Source organism: Equus caballus, chromosome 4 (assembly GCF_041296265.1).
Source record: "Equus caballus isolate H_3958 breed thoroughbred chromosome 4, TB-T2T, whole genome shotgun sequence".
NCBI classification, from domain to species: Eukaryota; Metazoa; Chordata; class Mammalia; order Perissodactyla; family Equidae; genus Equus; species Equus caballus.
In genome coordinates this window covers 111,607,182-111,629,072 of record NC_091687.1, presented here as the reverse complement: position 1 = coordinate 111,629,072, position 21,891 = coordinate 111,607,182, and the positions used below count along the sequence as shown (strand labels likewise).

General features: G+C 40.1%; 1 protein-coding gene across 9 annotated transcripts in view; it reads left to right on the top strand.

Annotated features, from left to right (window-relative positions):
* LMBR1 (limb development membrane protein 1) overlaps positions 1 to 21,891 on the top strand; it is a 156,891-nt gene that overhangs the window by 34,902 nt on the left and 100,098 nt on the right. For all 9 annotated transcript variants that reach the window (XM_023640108.2, XM_023640107.2, XM_070266117.1 and 6 more), the window contains 2 exons: positions 1,888 to 1,927; positions 8,827 to 8,966. In XM_023640108.2, the coding sequence (XP_023495876.1) occupies positions 1,888 to 1,927; positions 8,827 to 8,966 (180 nt within the window). The remainder of the gene's footprint in view (positions 1 to 1,887; positions 1,928 to 8,826; positions 8,967 to 21,891) is intronic.

Here is a 21,891-nt window from a genome sequence, read left to right as displayed (position 1 = left end):
CATTCCAGTTTATGAGGGTACTTGGTTCCTTGTGACTGGCTCTGACTTTGAACATACTCACCCCCACCCCATCCTGTCTCAGACTACCAGAATATCTTTCCTTTCTCTAAAGCGATGTAGAATTTAGAATCTCCATAAGACCATTTAGTATTCAGTTATGTATTATCTTGTATAATCCTTGCAGGATTTTCCACCTGTGATGCGGGCTAATAGTAGGTGCCATTTGAATACTTAAGGATTCCATATGTTAAAGATTCCTTATGTTATCATATTAAACTTGTCAGACTCTTTTTTTTTTTGAGGAAGATTAGCCCTCGGCTAACCTCTGCCGCCAAACCTCCTCTTTTTGCTGAGGAGGACTGGCCCTGAGCTAACATCTGTTCCCATCTTCCTCTATCTTGTATGTGAGATGCCTGCCACAGTGTGGCTTGATAAGCGGTGCGTAGGTCTGAGCCCAGGATCTGAACCTGTGAACCCTGGGCCGCTGAAGCAGAGCATGTGAAATGAACTACTATGCCCCCGGGCTGGCCCCTAAACTTGTCAGATTTTTGAAAGAAATCAGGAAATAGTCTAGTGCCTTACTTTAGTACTATTTACTTGGCTCTGTGACTACACTGAAATACTCCTTAGATTCTATAATCTCTCAAAATTTTGAAGACCTGGGATCCAAGACAGTATCTTAGCTATTTTTAAAGATGTTTTGGCATCTGGTTTCATAGATTATGGACACAGAAAGAGGGAGAGAGAGAGAATGAATGAATATAAATGCAATATTTTAGGGGAAATTAGGTGATGAGCAGGAAACTTGGAGATTTATTAGATGCTTTTTAGAGTAATTGTGGGGTGGAGGTGGTGAGGACTGTGGACCTGGTTGGTAGAGTGTTGGGAATACAATTGGAATGGATATGGAGTTATTAACACATTCTTCAAGATTTGATGGGTGATTGGATGTGGGCACAACAGTATAAAAATTAACTGTGACTGTGTTATTTTGTGGTCCCTTTGGCTGTAAAACTATTTTGGGTAGCCTATAATTAAGACTGGAGACTGGACTAAGAGAATGGCCCAAATACACCATGACACTGAAGCAGGTGGGTGCTCAAAATGCCAGAGACCTACAGAGAGAGGCTTTGAGGACAGCCCTAGTTAGGTATTGAGAAGAAGGAGGGGCCAGAGGTGTTGTGCAATATTCTTATAATTGGATCATAGTTTCTCCAGCTGGTAAGTTTGTGTGGGAGGACAAAAAAGATGGCTGGCAGCATGAGAGACAGGGAGAGGGAGGGTGAATGAGTACTGGAGCAGGGACCATCTGCTATTAAAGGATATGTCAAACTTGGTATAGCTCAGTCTGTAGCTTAACAGTCATGGTGGAATGTTGAGGCCATGGTATCCACAGTAGTTTGGGATGGTCCGAGAGAATCCTCAGTATTACCGTTACTAATGACATACTCAAATTATAGAAAGGTACATGGGTTGTAAGATTCTGAATTTTAATTTTATAGTAAAATTTTTTTTTGGCTGTTATCAACCAGAAAATTTCATTTATTAGCAATTTCATTTACATTGAATAACAATAAACTTGATAGTGGTTCTAAAGGTCCACTAAGTTTTATTTTCTTGAGCACTAAATAAATGGAAAATTTTAGTTTACATATGGTAGTTTTGTTAATGAGAACTTTTGATTAATCAAAACACTCTATTCTCTAACCATATTGTATCCTATCTGGTTTAATGAGATTTAATTTTGGATCTGTGCTGAAGTAAACACATTACTTTTTGAAAATTGCTTTTATTCAGTAATTGCTTTTTTAAGTTTATATTTTTAGTAAATTAATAAAACATTTTGTTGGATGATAAAAAAAATTAATACCTTAAATGTTTTTGCAGATGAACAAGAAGATGAAGATGCCATAGTCAACAGGATTTCGTATGTATTTTAAAGTTTAATTGTTCTGTTTCTAATTCTGAAGTCGTAAATTCTCAAAATTTAATTCTACCTTTTGGGCCGAAATATGGAAAAAGTTCATCTGAACTATTTCAACACCTTTTATCAATATTAATCCTGTGCTCAGAAAGCACACATAACCAAATATACATGAATAATTGAGGATTGATTATCTCCTGTTAAAATTTGCTTATTTAAGGAGCCAACAGATTTTATCTTCAGAGGATTTAGTCAGGAAATAGGCTCAAGGTTGGGAAAATTGCTGAGCCATAAAAAGAAAGCTCGCAGCTATTTGGGTGGTCTACTGGGAAGACCGTGATGGTCTTGGGACAGGGAGAGGGACCCAGACAGTCTTTTTAGGTTCCTTATTGCTCTCATTCTACTTATGTATGCTGATGATATGTGATAGAAATACTCTTTAATTTTTTTGAGGTATCAAACTGGATGGAAACCAATGAATTCCTTTCTATCAGATTTTGGTTGATTAAAGTTTGAAATTATGTAGATATATACCTACATAGGAGAGTGTTTGTATTCCAGGAATTTTTGGTTGATACTTTAAAAATTTTTTGAAAGAGTCCCAAATTTATAGAAAAGTTGGAAGTGTAATTCAAAGAGCCTTTTTTTATCTGAACTGTTTGAGAAGTTGCTGACCTGATGTTCCCTTTCCTCAGGATGGTTGCAAAATAATTCCTATAAATAGTGCATTCTCCTATGAATCTACCATACAACCATCAACATCATGAAATCATCGTTTATACAGTACCACTCATGCCCCATTCCAATTTACCAGTTGTCCCAATAATGTCCTTTGTAGCAAAAGGATCCAGTTTGGAATCACACACTGCAGGTAGTTGTCACCTCCCTTTAGTTGCTGGCAGACTGAAATACGTCTTCAGTATTTCCTTGACTTCCCTGACCTTGATACTTTTGAAGACTACAGGCCAGTTATTTGGCTCTGTCTGATGTTTCTTCATGATTAGTGTTAGATTCTGCATCTTTTGCTCAGGGGCAGGAGACAGGAGGTGAGGAAAGGGGAGGAGGGAAAGAGAGACTGCATGTACTCACACGCACTTATACACACCTGCACACCTGCATGCATGCTTTCACGTGCACTGCAATATTATTCAGCCATAAAAAGGAGTGAAGTACTGACATTTGCCACAGCATGGTTGAACCTCAAAAACATTATGCTAAGTGAAAGAAGCCAGATGAAAAGGTCACATAGTGTGTGATTCCATTTATGAGAAATTCGGAATAGGTAAACTCATCAAGAGCAGACTGATGGTTACCAGGAGCTGAGGGGAGGGGAGAATGGGGAGCAAGTGCTTAATGGATATGAAGTTTTGTTTTGGGGTGATGAAAAGGTTCTGGAACTAGAAAGAGATGGTGGTTGCTCAACACTGTGAATGCACTAAATGCTACTGAATTGCTCACTTTAAGATGCTTTATTTTATGTGAATTTCACCTCAAAAAATAAAAACTTTGAAGAAATAAATGACTTCAGTAGGGCAGATTTGATTTACAACTGAAAAATGAATATAAATGGACTCTGCTTTACTAGATTGGGTAATATAAATTATTTTAAATGCCCTAGGGAAAACAACTGTAACTTCATACTGGGAAATCTTGCTCTGTGGGTTTAAAACTTACAGGATAACTTGGTTTAAATAACTTGGTTTAAATTTACAGGATTAGGGGTCTTAGTTGTATTCCTAGCACCATGACGTTTGTGAAAATTCTTAAGTGAATCATTTTTCTCTGTCAAAATTACTGCTCCTGTGGAAACAGAATAATTCACTTCACTTACCTCTGAAAGCCATAGTGAATCACCGACTGACTAAAGGGCAGATATTAATTCTTTCTCAGTGAAACCTCTAGATATGAAGTGCCTGTGAGATATGTGCCTCTTTCCTCTCCATTTAGTCTGTGTTCCACTTTTGGTGGTAAATCTACTTAAATGCATTTGTAGATCAATAATTTATAAATAGACAAGAACACATCACTTTGGCTTTTTACCCTTGGCAGTGCATTTTATGAAAATATGGCTGTTTCCTTGTGGCAGTGCTCAGCAGAGGCCCTGCCTGCTTTACCTGCTTTCACATGGGCTGGCGAGGCATGTCCAAGGGGTCTGGGTTTTCCCAGCAGGTGGTTTCTGCATCATGGTGGCACGCACAGACCTCTTCTTCCTGAAGGTAGTTGGGTGTCACTTACAGTAAAGTCAGGAGGGGGAAACCTGGAGGAGAAGGGCACCTGAGAGAATGAATCTGACCTGGTCCGTCCCCCTAACCCCCCCACCCAGTGGTCTCTTTGTCTTTCACTGCCTTTTTTCCTGCTGTGATAGAATGAGTGAGAACTGAAGAGTTAGGCAGATCTGGGATCAAATTCTGAACTCAAGATTAGCTTGAATCCAGAAGAGATTGAGAAGCAAAGATTCATTTTCTCCATATGTGAACTACAGCTACCACCTCCTTTTAGTGCTGTTGTGTGGATTAAATAACAAGAAAAAAAATTACTTAGGGTAGGGTGCTTGGTGCATAGCAGGTGTGAATTCGGTGTTGTCTCCCTTCTCGCCTAACCCTCTTTCCTTCCCCTTACCTCCTCCCACTGAAGGGAGTTGTTGGGGGCACTGAAGGGGAAGAAAGAATGCAAGGCTGTGCTTGACGAGGAGAAAAAAGTGGAAGTGCTCAGTCTTCAGAGCGAGTTCAGCCAAGTTCCTGAGTGTAGGTGACTGCGAGCACCGTGTGGCCACGTGAGAGATGCTTCTCCACAGCTGACTCAAGCACCCACGTCAGACTGAGAAGTCTTTTCCTTAACCTCTCTCACCTCCCTTTTAGAATCCACCTTTGGTTTCTCTCTTGCTCCTCGAGTGCCTTCGTTCTGTCCTTTCTTTCTATCTACTTATGCTGCCAAAATAACCCCTCTACCTTTCCCAACCAAAAATTACATTTTCTGAGAGCTACTCTCAGCTAGTTATTTGATTTTATTTGGGTTAAAGTAATTGGTATAGAAATACAGTGCCTAACTGTTGAAACTGCTTTTAAGGATGGCTTATGAGCCTGAGCAAGGGAGGAGGGTTTCCATGCAGGAGGGAGACGTGGCACAGGCGTCAGAGCCCGGCGGGTAACCTGGTGTGGGCTCTGAGGATCTGAGAGGAGGGAGGGAAGTTTCCCTGCAGGGTGAAATACTGGCATGGGTTGTTGTCCTAAGGGGTTGTCGCCTGGCACGAGGTAGGGGGTGCTCTGCTATAGGGAGTCAGAGCTAATGCAGGGTGGGGACAGCATTCTTGCAGGATGGCAGAGCCCAAGTAGACTAAGGAGGGTGTCCCCAGAGGGATGGCCTGGCATGAGGTGTCAAGAGGTGGGGAGGGAGGGTGTCTGGGAAGTCACCTGAGCAAGAGCGCACCTCTGCATAGGGTGGGAGTGTTGGGAGACTGATCACATATGGGAGATTGGTCCATTAAAGATAATGGGAGCCAGTTACAGTTAGGGGAGAGGGAGAAAACGAAAATGAACACTGAGTTGATGCATTGGACTTGGAGGTATCAGTGTGCATACCTGGTTTTCAATATAGAGAAAGTTATCGAATCAGATCTGGATGTGAATGTGGATACGTGTATGTACAGGTATGCATAGTGCAGGCTTATATTCCCTAGCTTTGCCTGTCCGCTGAGAGCACCTGGGAGCATGGCACCCCAGTAGCAATGAGTATATTTAGCACCCCAAACTTCGCTTCTAAATACAGTTTTCCACTGAAAGGAACCAGGGCTCCTTGGGGAAAAGGCTGATTGCAGGGCTAGGATAGGGAAAGTTCCAGGCTCATTTTGTACATCTTGTAGTGCCAGAATACAGGAAAGTGCTCAAAGAATGATGGGGTAGGGATGTGGGGGAGGCATGTCAAAAAGACACAGAAGCCTTCAAGGGCTTTCAGCTAAATCCAGGGCAATCTCAGCATCAAAACAATGATTGTAATGGATCCTACACAGAATAAATAGAAAATCTTGAGTCCAACTGACAGAAGTCAATGTGAATAAATTATGTGACAAGTAACAGGATATTTTCCTAGTTTCACACTTAGCTTCCCACAAAACACTTACTAATTAAAGGGAAGAGTGGGGCCGGCCCGGTGGTGCAGCAGTTAAGTTCACATGTTACGCTTCGGTGGCCCATGGTTTGCTGGCTTGGATCCCGGGTGCTGACATGGCACCGCTTGGCAAGCCCTGCTGTGGCAGTCGTCCCACATATAAAGTAGAGAAAGATGGGCACGGATCTTAGCTCAGAGCCAGTCTTCCTCAGCAAAAAGAGGAGGATTGGCAGCAGATGTTAGCTCAGGGCTAATCTTCCTCAAAAAAAAAAAAAAAATTGGAAGAGTAACTTTAGATGGAGAGTCCTGGCAGACAGCACTGTGACCAGTGCTCAGAGAGAACATGACCAGTAATGGGGCAGACAGAAGTCCTAGGCCACCTGGTAGCCTGCAGAGAAGTATGAAGTGTCACTTCTGTGACATTCCTGCCTCATGGACATGTCTAACCCATATGTCCACAGCTGAATTCCTTGTTTCCCCTCCAGCCTGCTCCAACCGCAGCCTTCTCCATCACGGTTGATGTCACCTCCACCATTCCCACTCTCAGGTTGAAAGCTCAGACCCTTCTCTTTCACCCCATACCAGGAAGTCCATTTCAGAAGGCGACATTTCTGGAACTGCCCTTCAATTCTGAGGGGTACTTTTCTCTAGTTTTCTGAGCAGTGACCACTACTACCTTTTTTCCAATTGACTTGGCCTTACATAAGGTCCCCTTGCCAAGCATTTAACTCCATCACAGCAATCTTTTATGAATAGCTCTCTTCATAGCTGCTCAAGGGCGGTTAGGAGTATGGTATTATCTTTTTTGTATCTCTAGGGCCAATCACAATACCTGAAATGCAATAGATTCTAAAAGTTTTTTGTTGAAAGAGCCAACGTTATAGTTATGGTGATCATATGTTCAGGATTTTCTGGGTCACTTGTAATTTCAAATACTTCATCTGTTTGCCATTATAAGCTTACTCCTTTGTCACATTATAGGTCTCAGTGTTTGATTTGGAAGTTGTGGTTGGCATTCATTGCTGGGTATGTGGTCAGAGTGTCACGATAGCCGGGAGGAGAGGGACTGACTTTACTGAGAGGAGCGAGAAGGGAGATGCTGAGGAATGCTTCACAGGGCAAGTGACCTACAGGGGGACCCTAGGGAGAGAACCAGCTGTGCCTACTGAGCCATAAAACCCATGGACGTTGGAAGTGTGAGGAAGTTAGGTAAGTCTGTGTGTGGGAGCCTGTCATGGTGAGAGAGGAGCCTGGAAAAGTGTATTGGGATGGCTGTGCAGGACCTGGAATCGTGAGATTGTGGATTTGATCTTCCTTTTAGCATTGGAAGGAAGGAGTGGGAGTGATCAGGATAACTGCATCGTTTGACTTTCGAGGACAAAAGTAAAGAAGCTCTCTGAGGTCACTGGCTGGGCACTGCCAGAGTTGACAGTGGACTTGACACAAAGACTTGTCCTAGTGCTTTTCCCAGGGTACAGGTTGTCCATTCAGGAAAACCAGTTATGGACTTCACCCAGGTCTGATTCGAATTGTATTTTTGGTATGTATCATATGGTCTGCATTTAAATATTTATCAGTGATTTACTGAACAGAGGAGGTTTCATGGTTGTTTTTGGCCTTTAAGTTAGGAAAACACTTCTATTGTTTGCCACAAGATGGCATTGGCCTCAAAGTTACTCTACCAGATGTGTATTTTGAGCATTTAGTGTGATTTTTCTTGCCTCTTCTTACATTTATTTCACTCTTCCTATATTAATTTTAATGGATGGATATTGAATTAAGGTTACATCTCTAGTATTAATCAGGTTCACTTTTCCTTTGCCATGTTAGTCTTTTTAAAATCTTTAAAAAAATTAGATATAACATTTTAGACACATCAGACATATATAACTGAGAAAGTGAAAGCCCCTTATAATCCCATTCTCTTATAGGATTGTCATATATTATGCTAGATTTTTCTTGTACCTCTATTTTCCTGTGTGTATATATGCATGTTTTTGGTGGGGGGAGGAGAGCATGTTTTGTGTTTATTGTCTATGCTTTTCTTCAGTTTGCTTTTTTGACTTAATTTATTTTAGACATCTTTCCATATTAGTACATATTAGAGAGATCTTATTTTAAAAAATGACAAAACAGTGTTTTAAATATTGTTTAATAGTTCTCCACTGTTTCCTGATATAATTTGTTTAACCTTTACCCATTTTAAGAGGTAGCAGGGCAATGGCTTTGTAAGTTTTTTCCCCTGAAACAACCATTTTAAATTAATTTGTTTTTCATACTGCTTTCACCAGTATTGTTTTCACCTGAAGCAGTTGTTGCATTGCTGTTAGCACATATTGCCAGAGTTGCTAATTAAATGCAATTGTGAAATAAATGCTTACAGTTAAAAGAGGAATGAGGCTACAATTTATTCTTTGTAAAGTGTGTCAAGTATTCTGTCTTCAGTACATCTGTCTTTTAGGGCCTGGTCATTAGCCTAAATGATATTTTCAGAGTAAGGAGTCTTAGAGTTCATCTAGTTAAACTTCTGGGGTCGTATGTATATCGTTTGCCCCCCAACTACATGTAGTTAATAAATTCTTATGTAATTCCTTTTGGATTAAACAGTAAGCATAAGCGTGAGAGTGCCTGTCCTGTTTGAGCCCCTCCGTCTTCCCTGCCCCCAACTACATGTAGTTAATGAAATTCTTATGTAATTCCTTTTGGATTACACAGTAAGCATAAGCGTGAGAGTGCCTGTCCTGTTTGAGCCCCCTCCGTCTTCCCTGCCCCCGGTTGACGCGGCCCTTCTCTTGCAGGCTGTCTTTGAGCACCTTCACCCTAGCGGTTTCTGCCGGCGCTGTGCTGCTCCTCCCCTTCTCCATCATCAGCAATGAGATCCTGCTCTCCTTTCCTCAGAACTACTACATTCAGTGGCTGAATGGCTCCCTCATTCATGGTTAGTATTTATTGCTTCGTGTAATCACAGGTAATGTTTTAATTTTTTTTTAGATTTTATTTTTTTCCTTTTTCTCCCCAAAGTCCCCCAGTACATAGTTGTATATTCTTCGTTGTGGGTCCTTCTAGTTGTGGCATGTGGGACGCTGCCTCAGCGTGGTTTGATGAGCAGTGCCATGTCTGCGCCCAGGATTCGAACCAACGAAACACTGGGCCGCCTGCAGCAGAGCGCGCGAACTTAACCACTCGGCCACAGGGCCAGCCCCTGTTTTAATGTTTTACTGTACTGTATTTTTACATTTTTCTTTTCTTAGTTTCTTTTGTAATTTGCATATTCCTCCAGTAAACCATTTAAGTCCTTAATAAAATCAGAAAATCAGATTTTACTTACCATTGTTATTCTTCATTAGTAGTGAATGGCTTTTCTGTTTTACTTAATCAAGAAGCAGTTTTTATACTTAGAATGATTTTGATAAATACATTTTCGTTTAACTTTATTCGAGAGAATTTTGGTTCATCTAGATATGTCAGAAGAATTCAACCTCCATTTAAAACCTAAAAAAAGCTGTAGTTTCTTTTTATTTATTTGCTATTAGTTTCTTTAGTCCTTTCAAAATGTATGATAAAAGGGGGAAAAACTCTTTTGTCAAGTGCAAACTTTAACATTAATGTGGTTTAAAAAAAAAATAATGAGTTACTTACTCTAGGCGATATGGTATATTGCTTGGAAGCTAAATGACCTGCCTTCCAATCTTGGCTCTGCCATTTTCTCAAAATTTTTAGTGAGGTAGGACTTTGAATTTTAACTTATAAAATGTATAAAAGACCTAAGCATAGATCTTCTTTATGTGTTTCATTGCCCCTTACCCCTCGTTTTTCTTCATATTGAATTATGTGATCTTACTTTATGTGTGAAGCACAGCAGCATTGTATTTGATTTTTGTAAATATGTTTTTCTAGTTGTTATTTTGCTTTTTAATTTTATTTGTTTTTTTGATTTACAGAATTTTTACATTTTTATGTTGTCCAGTCTTCGTCTCCCTTTGATTTCTCTAATTGTTTTTGTGTTTAGAAGATCCTGTCCCTTCCTGAAATGTGACAAATACTCCCTTTTTTCCTCATTTTTAAAAAATGGTTCTGTCAACCTACAAAAACAGAAACCAGTTTAAGAGGCAGAATGTATATTTGGGATCAAACAGTTGCATTTTGGGGAGCACAGGTTCAGGTAGAAACCCAAATAGTGTCCCATTTAGAGGAGAGGGGCCTAGGGTTTTTATGGGAAAAAGGGAGGATGAGGTAAGTTGTATTAAAGAAGAGTTCATTGGTGCTCCATGAGGTAAGGCTAGATTGGTATTTCATAGATTGGCCAGAGGTTCGATCATTAGGCAAAAGGCTAAACTTGTCCTTTGTTGATTGGTTAGTGATCCAGTCATCAGCAGAGTCCAATTCCATCAGTCCAACAGGTAAGGTAACCTTGTCCCTTACTGACTTCTTTGGAATGTTGGTGGTTTGGTCCAGGTTGGAAGGTAAAGAAAACAAGACGTGCAATGCAGTTCCTCTGAAGTGGCTGCTCTAGCTCTATTTTAATATGGCTCCGCTCATGTCATCTTTCACATTTTCCCCCTTTTGATCAAAATCTTTCTCTGAAAGCATCACTGATCTACTATTGGAAAGCATTGCTGATCAGCTGTCACAGGAGCATTGGTCCCTTGTTGCCATGAAGGCTCATTCCTGGTGTGTCATGTTCCACATAAAAGGGAAAGTGCTTTCCTTAGGACCCATTAGGCCACATTTGAGCAACAAGAGTTCCAGGGCAGAGAAAGGCTCTACCAATTAAGTTCCTTTAAGGGTAAATATCTTCTCAGTTCCTTGAAGTTTCTCATGTTGAGTTTCACAAGCCCTAGTAATCAGGTCAAAGTGCTGAGTGATCAGTACCCAACTGGTGTTTTTATAATGTCAGGCTACACAGAGGAGACAAAGTTTTACAACAACAAGAATTCTAAAATAGTAAACAAAATACTAAGTCCAAATTGGGGAATAGACCTGAACCAGGAGGCAGTGTCTGAGGGCAGCCAGCTCTAGAGATCCAAGAACCACAGGGTGTCAGTGGGCACTGCATTTAACCATTTGGCTTGTGCCCATATTCTGTCTGCTTCTGTTTCTGCCTTTCCAGAGGTGTTCACCCAAGTAAAATGAGGTATTTACAACAGTTACAAATGTCACCTCTTAAATCTCTGGAGGTTTGATTAGTTAGATGAGAAGTTCTAGACACTTAGTACAATGAATCAGGGGAGGAATGGAAGAGAGATTGTTAATTAAATGTACTAGAGGATTCTCTAGATTCGTGGACAGAATGAGGCTTTTGATGAGAAACCCAACAGTCAGAAAGATTTCCACCTTTTGTGATAGGTTGGGAGATGTGGATAATAGTATTGTCTTTCCAAGAAAGAGAAGGAGAAAATGAGGTAAGAAACAACAGCAAATGAAAGGTATGCAGGCCTGGTCTGGCCATCTTGGGAAAGCGATCTGCCTCAGATGTTGGCAGCTTCTTTTCCTAGTCAGTTTGATTTGGAAGCCTCCAGTGTTTGTACAGGACCAGATGTCAGGTGCAGACCTTTTTAAATGTGAGATGTATCTCCAAGGTTCACTGCCTTCTAGTTCTGCAGCAGTGTCAGTAGTTAGGAGCACTTCATAAGGTCCTTTCCAGTGGGGCTCTAGGGCTGTCTTCTTCTGGTCTCATATCCAGAATATGCAGACAGCAGGCTCCAGACTCTGACCAATAGCATTCTTTAAATTAGAATCCAGGAAAGCTTCCTTAACCTGTTGATGGTAGGCTTGAGCATAAGACATCAGAGACTTACAGTAGCTGGTCACAGTAGCATGAGTAGCATACCAAGAGACACTGATCCTGCTAGTGACCATCCCATGTGGTGTCAGTTCATGTTTTCTAAAGAGGGCACTGCAAGACTAAAGGCAATACCTGAGGCCAGTCTATAGGTATGTAACAAAACCTTAAACACAGTTAATAGGTCTAGAATCCAGCATCTACAAAGGTGTAACATAATTTCTCTCTCCACAATTACCATCATTTTTTTTTTTTTAACCAAAGTTAATCATGGTAAAACTAATTTGTTTATATTAGAAACTTGGCCTGGGGCTGGCCCAGTGGTGTAACTGTTGAGTTTGTGTGCTCTGCTTTGGTGGCCCAGGGTTCACCAGTTTGGATCCCAGGTGTGGACCTACACACCACTTATCAAGCCACGCTGTGGCAGGTGTGCTACATATCAAGTAGAGGAAGATGGGCACAGATGTTAGCTCAGAGCTAGTCTTCCTCAGCAAAAAGAGGAGGATTGGCAGTGAATGTTAGCTCACAGCTAATCTTCCTCAAATGAACGAACAAACAAAAACAAAAAAAACTTGGCCTGATTATTTAAGTGAAAATAAGAATGCTCACTAAGAGTTTCTGATTCTAAAGGGATCAGGTAGGGAGAAAAGTAAATGTTTCATATTTGTTCACAAAGGTATATCTTACCAAATTTTTGATAGCTTAAGAGAAAAGATTTCATTAAATCTGGAAAAATAAAATGTTAGAGCATCCTCCTTGGTTCACGTAGTCCCACGTAATCAGTTCTTGATCTTTTGTTAGCAGTTATATGAAGCCATCAGTTTCTCCATTACAGTTCTGTAATTTCTTACCCAATTCAGTTTTATGATCTGACAGTTTATCAGAAACCTGTATTCTAGAGTGTCAGAGGCCTTGCCATGAATCTCTCTGAGAAGAAAACATATTTGCAAAAGCATCAGAATAAACAATAACTATCTATAGATGATAAAAGACTTAAAATTATAATGCAATTGACAAGGAAGTTTGGTTATTTATGTGACATATAACATTTTAAGATAACTAGAATTGCAAGTGATAACATTCTGCCAGGACATACTAGAAATTTTTAAAATTTCACATAATTTCTAAAATGCTTATGCTAATAACATATATGCATGCAAGATATCCATAAAGGAGGCTCATCATCACTTATTTGACAATGTTTCCCATGTAATTTAACATACCAAACAAGCCTAAGTAGTTTAGTATTTCCCTCTTTATAAGAAGAGTGGTCATATTCTTTGAGAAGTCCCAGGGGCCTGCTGGAAATTCTCCAAGTTACTTTCAGATCAAAAGAAAGACTTTTTAAAAAAATTTGAATTTTGGTAGCTTTGTCAAAAATATCAAAAGATTTTAGAATGCTTGGTCAAATAGGATCATAGATCAGTATGAAACAGTACTTAATTATCTGTTTAACCAAAGTGACAGTAAAAGATTTTCAGGCAAATACAGAAATTTAAATAGTTGTAAGAAAACCATTAACTCTTGTGATTAAAGACCTGATAAAAACAGTACAGGAAATTTATTTTGATAAAACATAGAATCCCTGACTTTTTGGTAGGCTACTCAAAGCTGAAAAAAAAACCCGTCATAATCTCTTTATCAAGAACAGACTAAAAGTTCAAGAAAACTGTCTTTTTAAGAGAGAGAAAACCAAATTTTAATTTTTCACTAGCTTACTTTTGATATTAAAACTCATCTACTTAATTCATTTCAATCTTAGTCAACTAGACCAAGGACAAAACTCTTTCCTCAGGGTTTGTCTTCCACAGACCTTTTATAACTTTCTTTTTCACATTCAGAATTTGTCCCACACCTTTCCTCCTTCCTAGTACTTGAGGACAATTTACTTTCTTAGCAAAACAAGCAGAAATTTCTCCCTTCCTTATACCTTTTTTACTGAAAATGTACATCTTACTTTCCTTGTATACAGAAATGTTTCCCTTACTAATTTTTAGTAGCTTTAATCACCTATATTGATTAGAATTCTTAACCCTTTGAAGCCTTAATTTTTAGTGAAAACTAAGAAGCAATTATGAATTGTCTTTTATATTAGCATTCTGTGGATTGGCAGAATTATAAATACTTTCTAGAAACATGTGCATTCTCATAGAAAATTTCTCAGCATGGTGCAAAGCATATTTATTAATAAACCCAAATATTTTAACTTTTTCTGCAATAAGAATCCTAAAGTAGGTAAACTTATGTTCAGGATTAATGTCTAATATTTTATCTTATTTGGAAATGATCTAGATACTCAGTAAGTTTTTATAATTTAACTTAATTTAGCAAAACTGTGAGGTTTCCAGTTACCAAAAGGTTTTGAAGTTAATTTTTAAGTACATGTACCATAACACATAATTATTATTAAAAAGTTCACCTAAAAACCCTTTAATCTTAGTTACAACTATTTAGTTTACTTGTTCCCAATAATTATGTTTAGATTACCTACAAAAATTTCATGAGACAGTAGACAAAGGCAGCCAAAATTTTTTGTTGCCAAATTTTGTAACATAGATAACATAAATTTATTTGGCTTTTGGTAAACCTCGGTAGAACAAAAGTTTTGTATTTAATGCTTATAACTCTGAAGATAACAAACTTAAATTAGCTTTAGTGCCAAATGTTTTCCTAGATTACCTGATATTGAAATTCATATGGGCTAATTTCTATTACATTTAGAAATAATTTATGTAAGTGCTTACTTTAAGCCAATTTAATAGAGCTCCTTTAGAAATTATACCGTCTGGAGGTAGAAAACTATCACACATGTATAACATACATATATGTGGACACATACATAGAGATCCCACAGCTATTGTTTTAAAAATACTGCCATAAATCAGGTACAGTAACACAGAGATCACTAGTTATGAAAGAATAATTGAATCCAAATTTTGTTTGTGGCAGATTGAATAAATTAAGATTCTCTGCTTAGTTGGCTAGAGCTTTTTTCTGCTAATATTTATGGAGAAGACACAAGATGCTAGATTTTGGGCAAGGGTGTTTTCTATAACCGTTTTTTTCTTTTCTTTTTCCTTCAGTCCTAGAAACTGGTGATTATCTGGATGACAGTTCCCAGAGAGGTTGCAAGCTTTTTGAGATAAATAAGAGAGGTTTTTGGAATTCGTCAAAGGGACTGGGTGGAATCTGAACTGCCTCTAGAGCTGCATTTCTGGTTTTGCAAAGATTTGCGAGATAAGGAAAGTTGCCCTCAATTCCTCAGAAATTGTAACTTAAATGGCATTATAGTTTGGTCTTCCTGTCCAACTACGTCATTCCTAATTTGCTTCTTTCTCTCTGGGTACATAGTTTTATTTTAAATTAGGAAAGAAGGCCTATAAAAAAAACTATCGGGCTGTGAATTCAGCTTCCAATTTGGCCAAATTTCTCATCATAAATTACTAAATCCTTTCAAATATCTTATCAGGTTTCAGCCAGGACAAACAGTAAATATTCCTGGCAGTATCAAATAACTCCATTAATTTTTAATTTTAGTTTCTCCCTGACTATTTAAGGGAATAACAGCAGTTTACCAGAAAAACCTCTCAGAGTCCTAACTCTGGAAGGAACCCATACAGGGGCCTTCCTTTCAAGGTAGATATAGAGGGTCTGTACAGCCATTAACAGACTTTTTTATGGTCTTTTCTTTTAGGTACCTCTTATATCTTAATTTTTCATTAGCATTTTGCAACAAAACTTTCAATAAGGCTATTTTGGAATTTTGAAGCCTTTACTTTTAAGTGCATTTCTTAAATGCTCTTATCTAATTGGAACATTCCTTCTGATGGCCAGTGTAATTCCCCTAAGGCTGGCAGCAGCTTGGTAGGATGCCAGCCGCAAATGGAGTCCAGTTCGCACTTCTGTCCAGCCATATTTTGAATGCAAATGGGATGCAACGTACATTTTTGTCGGACCATATTTTGGGGCCTCCGACCTGATGGTTACAAAGCCAAGCTCTCAGAGCACTAAACAAGCTTAGTAAGATTTTACTGTTCTTTGTAAATATTTACAGTTTCCAAGACCATAGTTTTAAGCAGGTGTGCTGCAGGGTGGCGCACTTGACTCTTTAGAAATTAAAGATGGAGCTTCAAAGTGGCCACTGTCATTTTAAATTATCTTTAGTATTATTGGTCCACTGGGACAGAAATTTACAAGAGGAAAGACCGTCGTTTTTAAATATAAAACCAGCTGGAGGGAGAAGCTTTTCTCAGGAAACTTTAGAAAATGAAAGTTCCATGGTAAAGAAGAGTGCACAAACAAAAATGACCACAGGAAAATCTCTTAACTTGGTTAGAGCACTCACCGACTAAGGAAAACAGCTGAAGGAGTCCCCTCCTGCAGCAGTGACTGTCATGCTGGCACTGAGACAATAGTCTCCTGGGCACTTGCTTCCAATCCCTAAAAAAAGGGCATTGACTTCAACCAATGGGAAGGAGATTTGAGCCTGAGAGTTCCCATGATCAGAGGAGTTGGCTGTCTGTGGAAGCGGCTGAGCACAGAAGGGGGCTTGTGTTGGTACCAAACCTGTTTCCAGGGGATGCTGGTCTACGAAGGTGAAATCACTTCAGATCTCACTTCTGACACCATATGTCAACCTACAAAAACAGAAGCCAGTTTAAGAGGCAAAGCATTTATTTGGGATCAAAGAATTGGAATTCAGGGAGCATAGATTGAGGTAGAAATCCAAATAATGTCCCAATTACAGGAGAGGGGCTCAGGGTTTTTATGGGAAAAAGGGAGGAAGGTGAGATAAGTTATATTAAAGATGAGTTCATTGGTGCTAGATGAGGTAAGGCTAGGTTTGTACTTCATTGGTTGGTTAGCGATTTGGTCATCAGCAAAGTTCAATTTCATCAATCCTTATAAGCAGGAATCCTTACTGACCTCTTGCAGTGTTGGTGTTTTGGTCAAGTTTGGAAGAGAGAGCAGACAAGATGTGCAAGGCAGTTCCTCTGAAATGGCTGCTTTGGTTCTGTTTTAATATGCTCCACTCATTTCATCTTTCACAAAAACAAGGTAATTTGCCTAATATATGTGTATACACACACACACACAAACATTTGTAATAAAACTAAGGAGGAAATACTCATGACACTTACAGCACTCATTGCTGTAACTGTTCACCTGGTCATAGCTGGTATTTATAATTACCTTCTTCCACTACCTATTCTGTATTTCCTTTGCTTCCAGCAAGCGTCTCAGCTACTTGTAGCTCTTTACCTGGTAGGATGACCCAGATCTTCATTCCTGAAGGGTCTAGGCCATTAGTAATCCTGCCTAGATTGAGTTGTTGTAGTTTTCTATTGACCTTCATCACAGGGCATGGAAATACTAAGAGACACTATAAGGGATCTCCTGTGTTCCAGACATACTCTTCCTTACCTCCATTGTGGAATCGTAGTCCAATTTCCCCTGGTAGTCAAGATCAATCACCCCAGCAGCACTGTAGCTCCCTTCCTTGATGTTAATTTAGAGGCATCAGGAGCCCAAAGTGGATGGGTGGCAGAATCATTGATATGTCTCCTGGTGGAAGCATTGCTCCATTTAGAGCCAAAACCTCTAGGCCAGCAGAACATAAGGTCACAGGGGCAGGAAACAAAAATTTTGCTAGTGGGTGACTAGGGGTAATGGTGAGTGGTGCCACTCCCATTTCTACCCCATGATTCCTGAAATTTGGGAGAAAACTGGCTATAGGAGAAACACCACTGTATATTCACTGCAAACTCAGCATATACAACCTTCTGGAGAACCTTGCCCCAGCCCTGCAAGGTATTGCCACTTAGCTGGCACTGTCACTGAGTCTTCAGAAGGCCATTCCACCATTCTGTTAAGCCAGCTACTTCAGGATGGTGGGGAACATGGCAAGACCAATGAATTCCAAGAGCATGGGCCTGTTGTAGCACTTCTTTTGCTATTAAGTGAGTTCCTTGACCAGAAGCAATGCTGTGTGGGATACCACATGGTGAATAAGTCTGTGGATGGTAGTTTTGGCAGGAGCATTGTGTGCAGGGAAGGCAAATCTGTATCCAGATTAAGTGTTTGTTCCAGTAAGGACAAAACGCTGCCCTTTCCAGGATGGGTGTGGTCCAGTGCAATCAACCTGCCCCCAGGTGGATGGCTGATAACCCCAGGGAATGGTGCCATATTGGGTGCTCAGTGTTGGTCTCTGCTGCTAACAGGTTGGGCACTCAGTTTTGGCCACAACCAGATCAGCTTTCGCGAGTGAAAGTCTGTCATACTGAGCCCATGCATATCCTCCACCCCTGCCACCATGGCCACTTTGTTCATGAGCCCCTTGGGTGATGAGAGAGGTGGCTGGGGAAAGAAGCTGACTGGTGCTGACAGAACTCATCATCTATCCACTTGATTGTTAAAGTCCTCCTCTGCTGAGCGCATCCTTTGATGAACAGGCACATGGGATACAAATATCTTCACTTTTTTTTTTTTTTTTTTTTACCATTCAGAGAGGTCTGTCTGCATACCTCTTCCTCATATTTCCTTGTCACCAATTTTCCAATCATCTTCCTTCCAAGTCCCTGACCATCCAGCCAAACCATGGCCACAGCCCAGGAGTCAGTGTATAATCACACATCTCACCATTTCTCCTTCCACGCAGAGTGAACAGCCAGGTGCACTGCTGGGAGGTCTGCCCACTAGGAGTTTTCCCTTTACCACTGTCTTTCAGGAATGTCCCAGAAAGGGGCTGCAGTAGTGCTGCAGCTGTCTGCTTTCAGGTGGTGCCTGCATATCGTGCAGAGCCATCTGTAACCAGGCCTGAGGCTTCTCTTCCTCTGTCAGATCAGCTGACATTGAGAACGCCCCATGAGGCTCCAGGTGCAGCCTGGGAGAGACAAGGCAGTGTAGCAGGAGTAGGGGCCATGGGAACTTGGGCCACTTCTTCATGTAGCTTGTGCCTTCAGGGCCTACTTGGGCCTGATTGTATATATATGTACCACTGCCATTTGATGATGGAGTATTGCTGTGCGTCCCCAACTTTATGGCTTGGTGGGTCAGATAACACCCAGTTCACAATGGGCAGCTCAGGTTGGATGGTAAGTTGGTGGCCCATGGTCAGGTGTTCAGTCTCGACTGAGGCCCAGTAGCAGGCTAAAAGCCACTTCTCAGGATAGTAGTTAATCCACGGAGGATGGCTTAGCTTTACTCTGAAATCCTAACGGCCTGCACTGCAATTCATATGTAGAGGCCTGACAAAGGGCCAGACAGCATCCCTGTCTGCCACTGAAACCTCAGGCACCATTGGAGCTGCTGCATAATATGGCCCAAGGGCAGAGAAGCTTTCACAGCAGCCTGGACTTGTAGCGCTTCCTCTTTTCTTGGGCCCCACTCAAAACTAGCAGTTTTTCATGTCACTCATTAAATGGACTAGAGTAACACCTTGAAATGAGGAATATGTTGCCTTCAAAATCCAAAGAGGCCCACTAGGCATTTTGCCTCTTTTTTGGTTGTAAGAGTGGCCAGATTCAACAACTTAGCCCTCACCTTAGAAGGGATGTCTCAACATGCTCCTCAACATTGGACTCCTAGAAATTTCATTGAGGTAGAAGGCCCCTGGATTTTTGTTGGATTTGTTTCCCACCCTCTGACATGAAAATGTCTCACCAATAAGTCTAGAGGAGTTGTTAGTTCTTGCTTACTAGGTCCAGTCAGCAAAATGTCATCAATATGGTGGGCCAGTGTGATACCTTGTGGAAGGTAAAAGGAATCAATATCCTTGTGAATTCATTTATGACAGAGCTGGAGAGTTGATATACCCCTGAGGTAGGGCAGTGAAGGTACATTGCTGGCCTTGCCAGCTGAAAGCAAACCACTTCTGGTGGGCCCTATGGACAGGGATGGAGAAAAAAGCATTTGTCATATCAGTGGCCACGTACCAGATGCAAGGAGATGTGTTAATTTACTCAAGCAGTGAAGCCATATCTGGTGCAACAGCTGCAGTTGGAGTCACCACCTGGTTAAGCTTACAGTAATCCACTGTCATTCTCCAGGATCCATCTGTCTTGGGGACGTGAGAATCAACACCCCTGCATCTTTCAAGTCCTTGATGGTGGCACTCGTCTCTGTATTCCCTTCAGGGATGCAGTATTGCTTTTGGTTTACTGTTTTCCCAATTAGAGGCAGTTCTGGTGGCTTCCGCTTGGCCTTTCCCACTGTAATAGCCCTCATTTCCCAGGTCAGTGTGGAGATTCTTGCAGAGTTTGAAATGTCTATTCCCGTTATCGTTCTGGAACTGGAACTACAGAGAGGGTTCAGGGACCCACTCTAAGACACATGAGAGCTGAGCTGTAACTCCGTTGCCTACCTAACTCTGTAAGCCCCTGCTCTGACTGGTGGACCACACTGACATTTTTGGTCTACTGGAGTTAGTGTCAGTTCAGGGCCAGTGTTTAGTAGTCCCCAAAAAGGCTGATTATTTCCTTTACCCCAGTGCAGTTATATCATCCATATTTGTTTGTCAGTCATTTATCATCTTGTGACATGAGATTTTCTTAGAATTATTATTTCTTTTGGTAAAACTATTCCTGAATTTATGCTGAATTCTTTGAGGACTCAGATTAGTCTTAAATTCTTGATCTCTTTTGGAGCACCTGTTCCAGTACTTCACACTGGAAATGTTCAATAAAGATTCATTGAATGAATAACAGTTATTAATTGTATCATTAGGAATACTTTGGTGAAAAACAAACTTAATTTGAAAAGAAATTTAATGACTTAGCCTAAAAAGTTGTCAGTATGGATGTTTTTGATTGTGCCTTTAATGTGTAAATCACATATGGATTAGAGGCTAAAATATGTGTCAATAATGCTTTAGCATGTGTAAATATATTTAGTTTGGCTTAAATACAGTGTTTGGATTTTGGACACATGGGTTTGAGATGTTACATGTTAACCATATTACCTTGGAATGCCACTTCGCTTCTCTGGGCCAGAATTTGGTAAAGCAGGAAAATAAAAATCAGTCCTAAATCTCTGTATCATGTAGCAAGATGTATCTCTGTCTACAGTGAGAAAATGATTCAAACAGCTTAAAAAATGTAGTACGCAAAAATAGGTACTGGAGCTGGAGTGAGGCAGAATGGTGATCCTCTGGTCATTAACAGTTTTAGCCAGGAGTCTTTGTCACTTGTCCGCTGGATGCTGTGAGGCATGTCCCATCATTTGCTCGGTATGGGCTGTGACATGCCAGCAACTACATTTATTGTAGGATGGTACAAAGTGGGCAGAGATGACAAATCAAAATGGTAGCTAAAATTTGTATTGTTGCTATTTTTACTGTTAAAATAGGAAAAGGGTAAGAAAGTACCTGTTTGTATTCACTTTTTATATCTTGTATAGTGTTAGAAAATTAGTAGAAAAATATGAAACTCTTATGTTCCATAAATTGAAAAACATACAACTGATCAATGAGTTTTCCTTTTGTGATGATGAAAGTGTTTTGGAACTAGATGCAGGTAGTGGTTGCACAGCGTTGTGAATGCACTAAATGCCACTGAATTATTTACTTTAAAGTGATAATTTTATGTAATGTGAGTTTAAAATTAAAATAAAAACCAAATAACATACATCTTTGGAAGGTAGGAGAATGATGGAATTAAAGTTGCAGCCTTAAAGTCAGGAAAGAATTCTTCAGTTTTTGAGGTGTTTTTCTCCAGTGGGGCCCAAGTTTTGCTAGGCTATCCCTACTCACTTCAGACCAGAGAGGGACACACATTTATAACATGATTGCCCAGTTTGAGATTCAGTCAGTTAAAAGATAACCACAATGAATCTGTCTGACTAGTCTTTGCAAGGTATGTGTGCTTTATTTTGATTTGTCAACAAGAATAGACAGTATGCTATTTTGGACATCATGAAGGAGCAATCCAAAATCCATCTTTGTTTTATCCATTTTCACGTCCCACAGAAGATCAAAAAAAAATCAAACTTTTAGATTATAAGCAATCAAACTTAAAAAAAGTTGGTATTATATTTACTTATGTATAAATACTAAATCAAAAGTCAGTCCGTAATAAATTTTAAT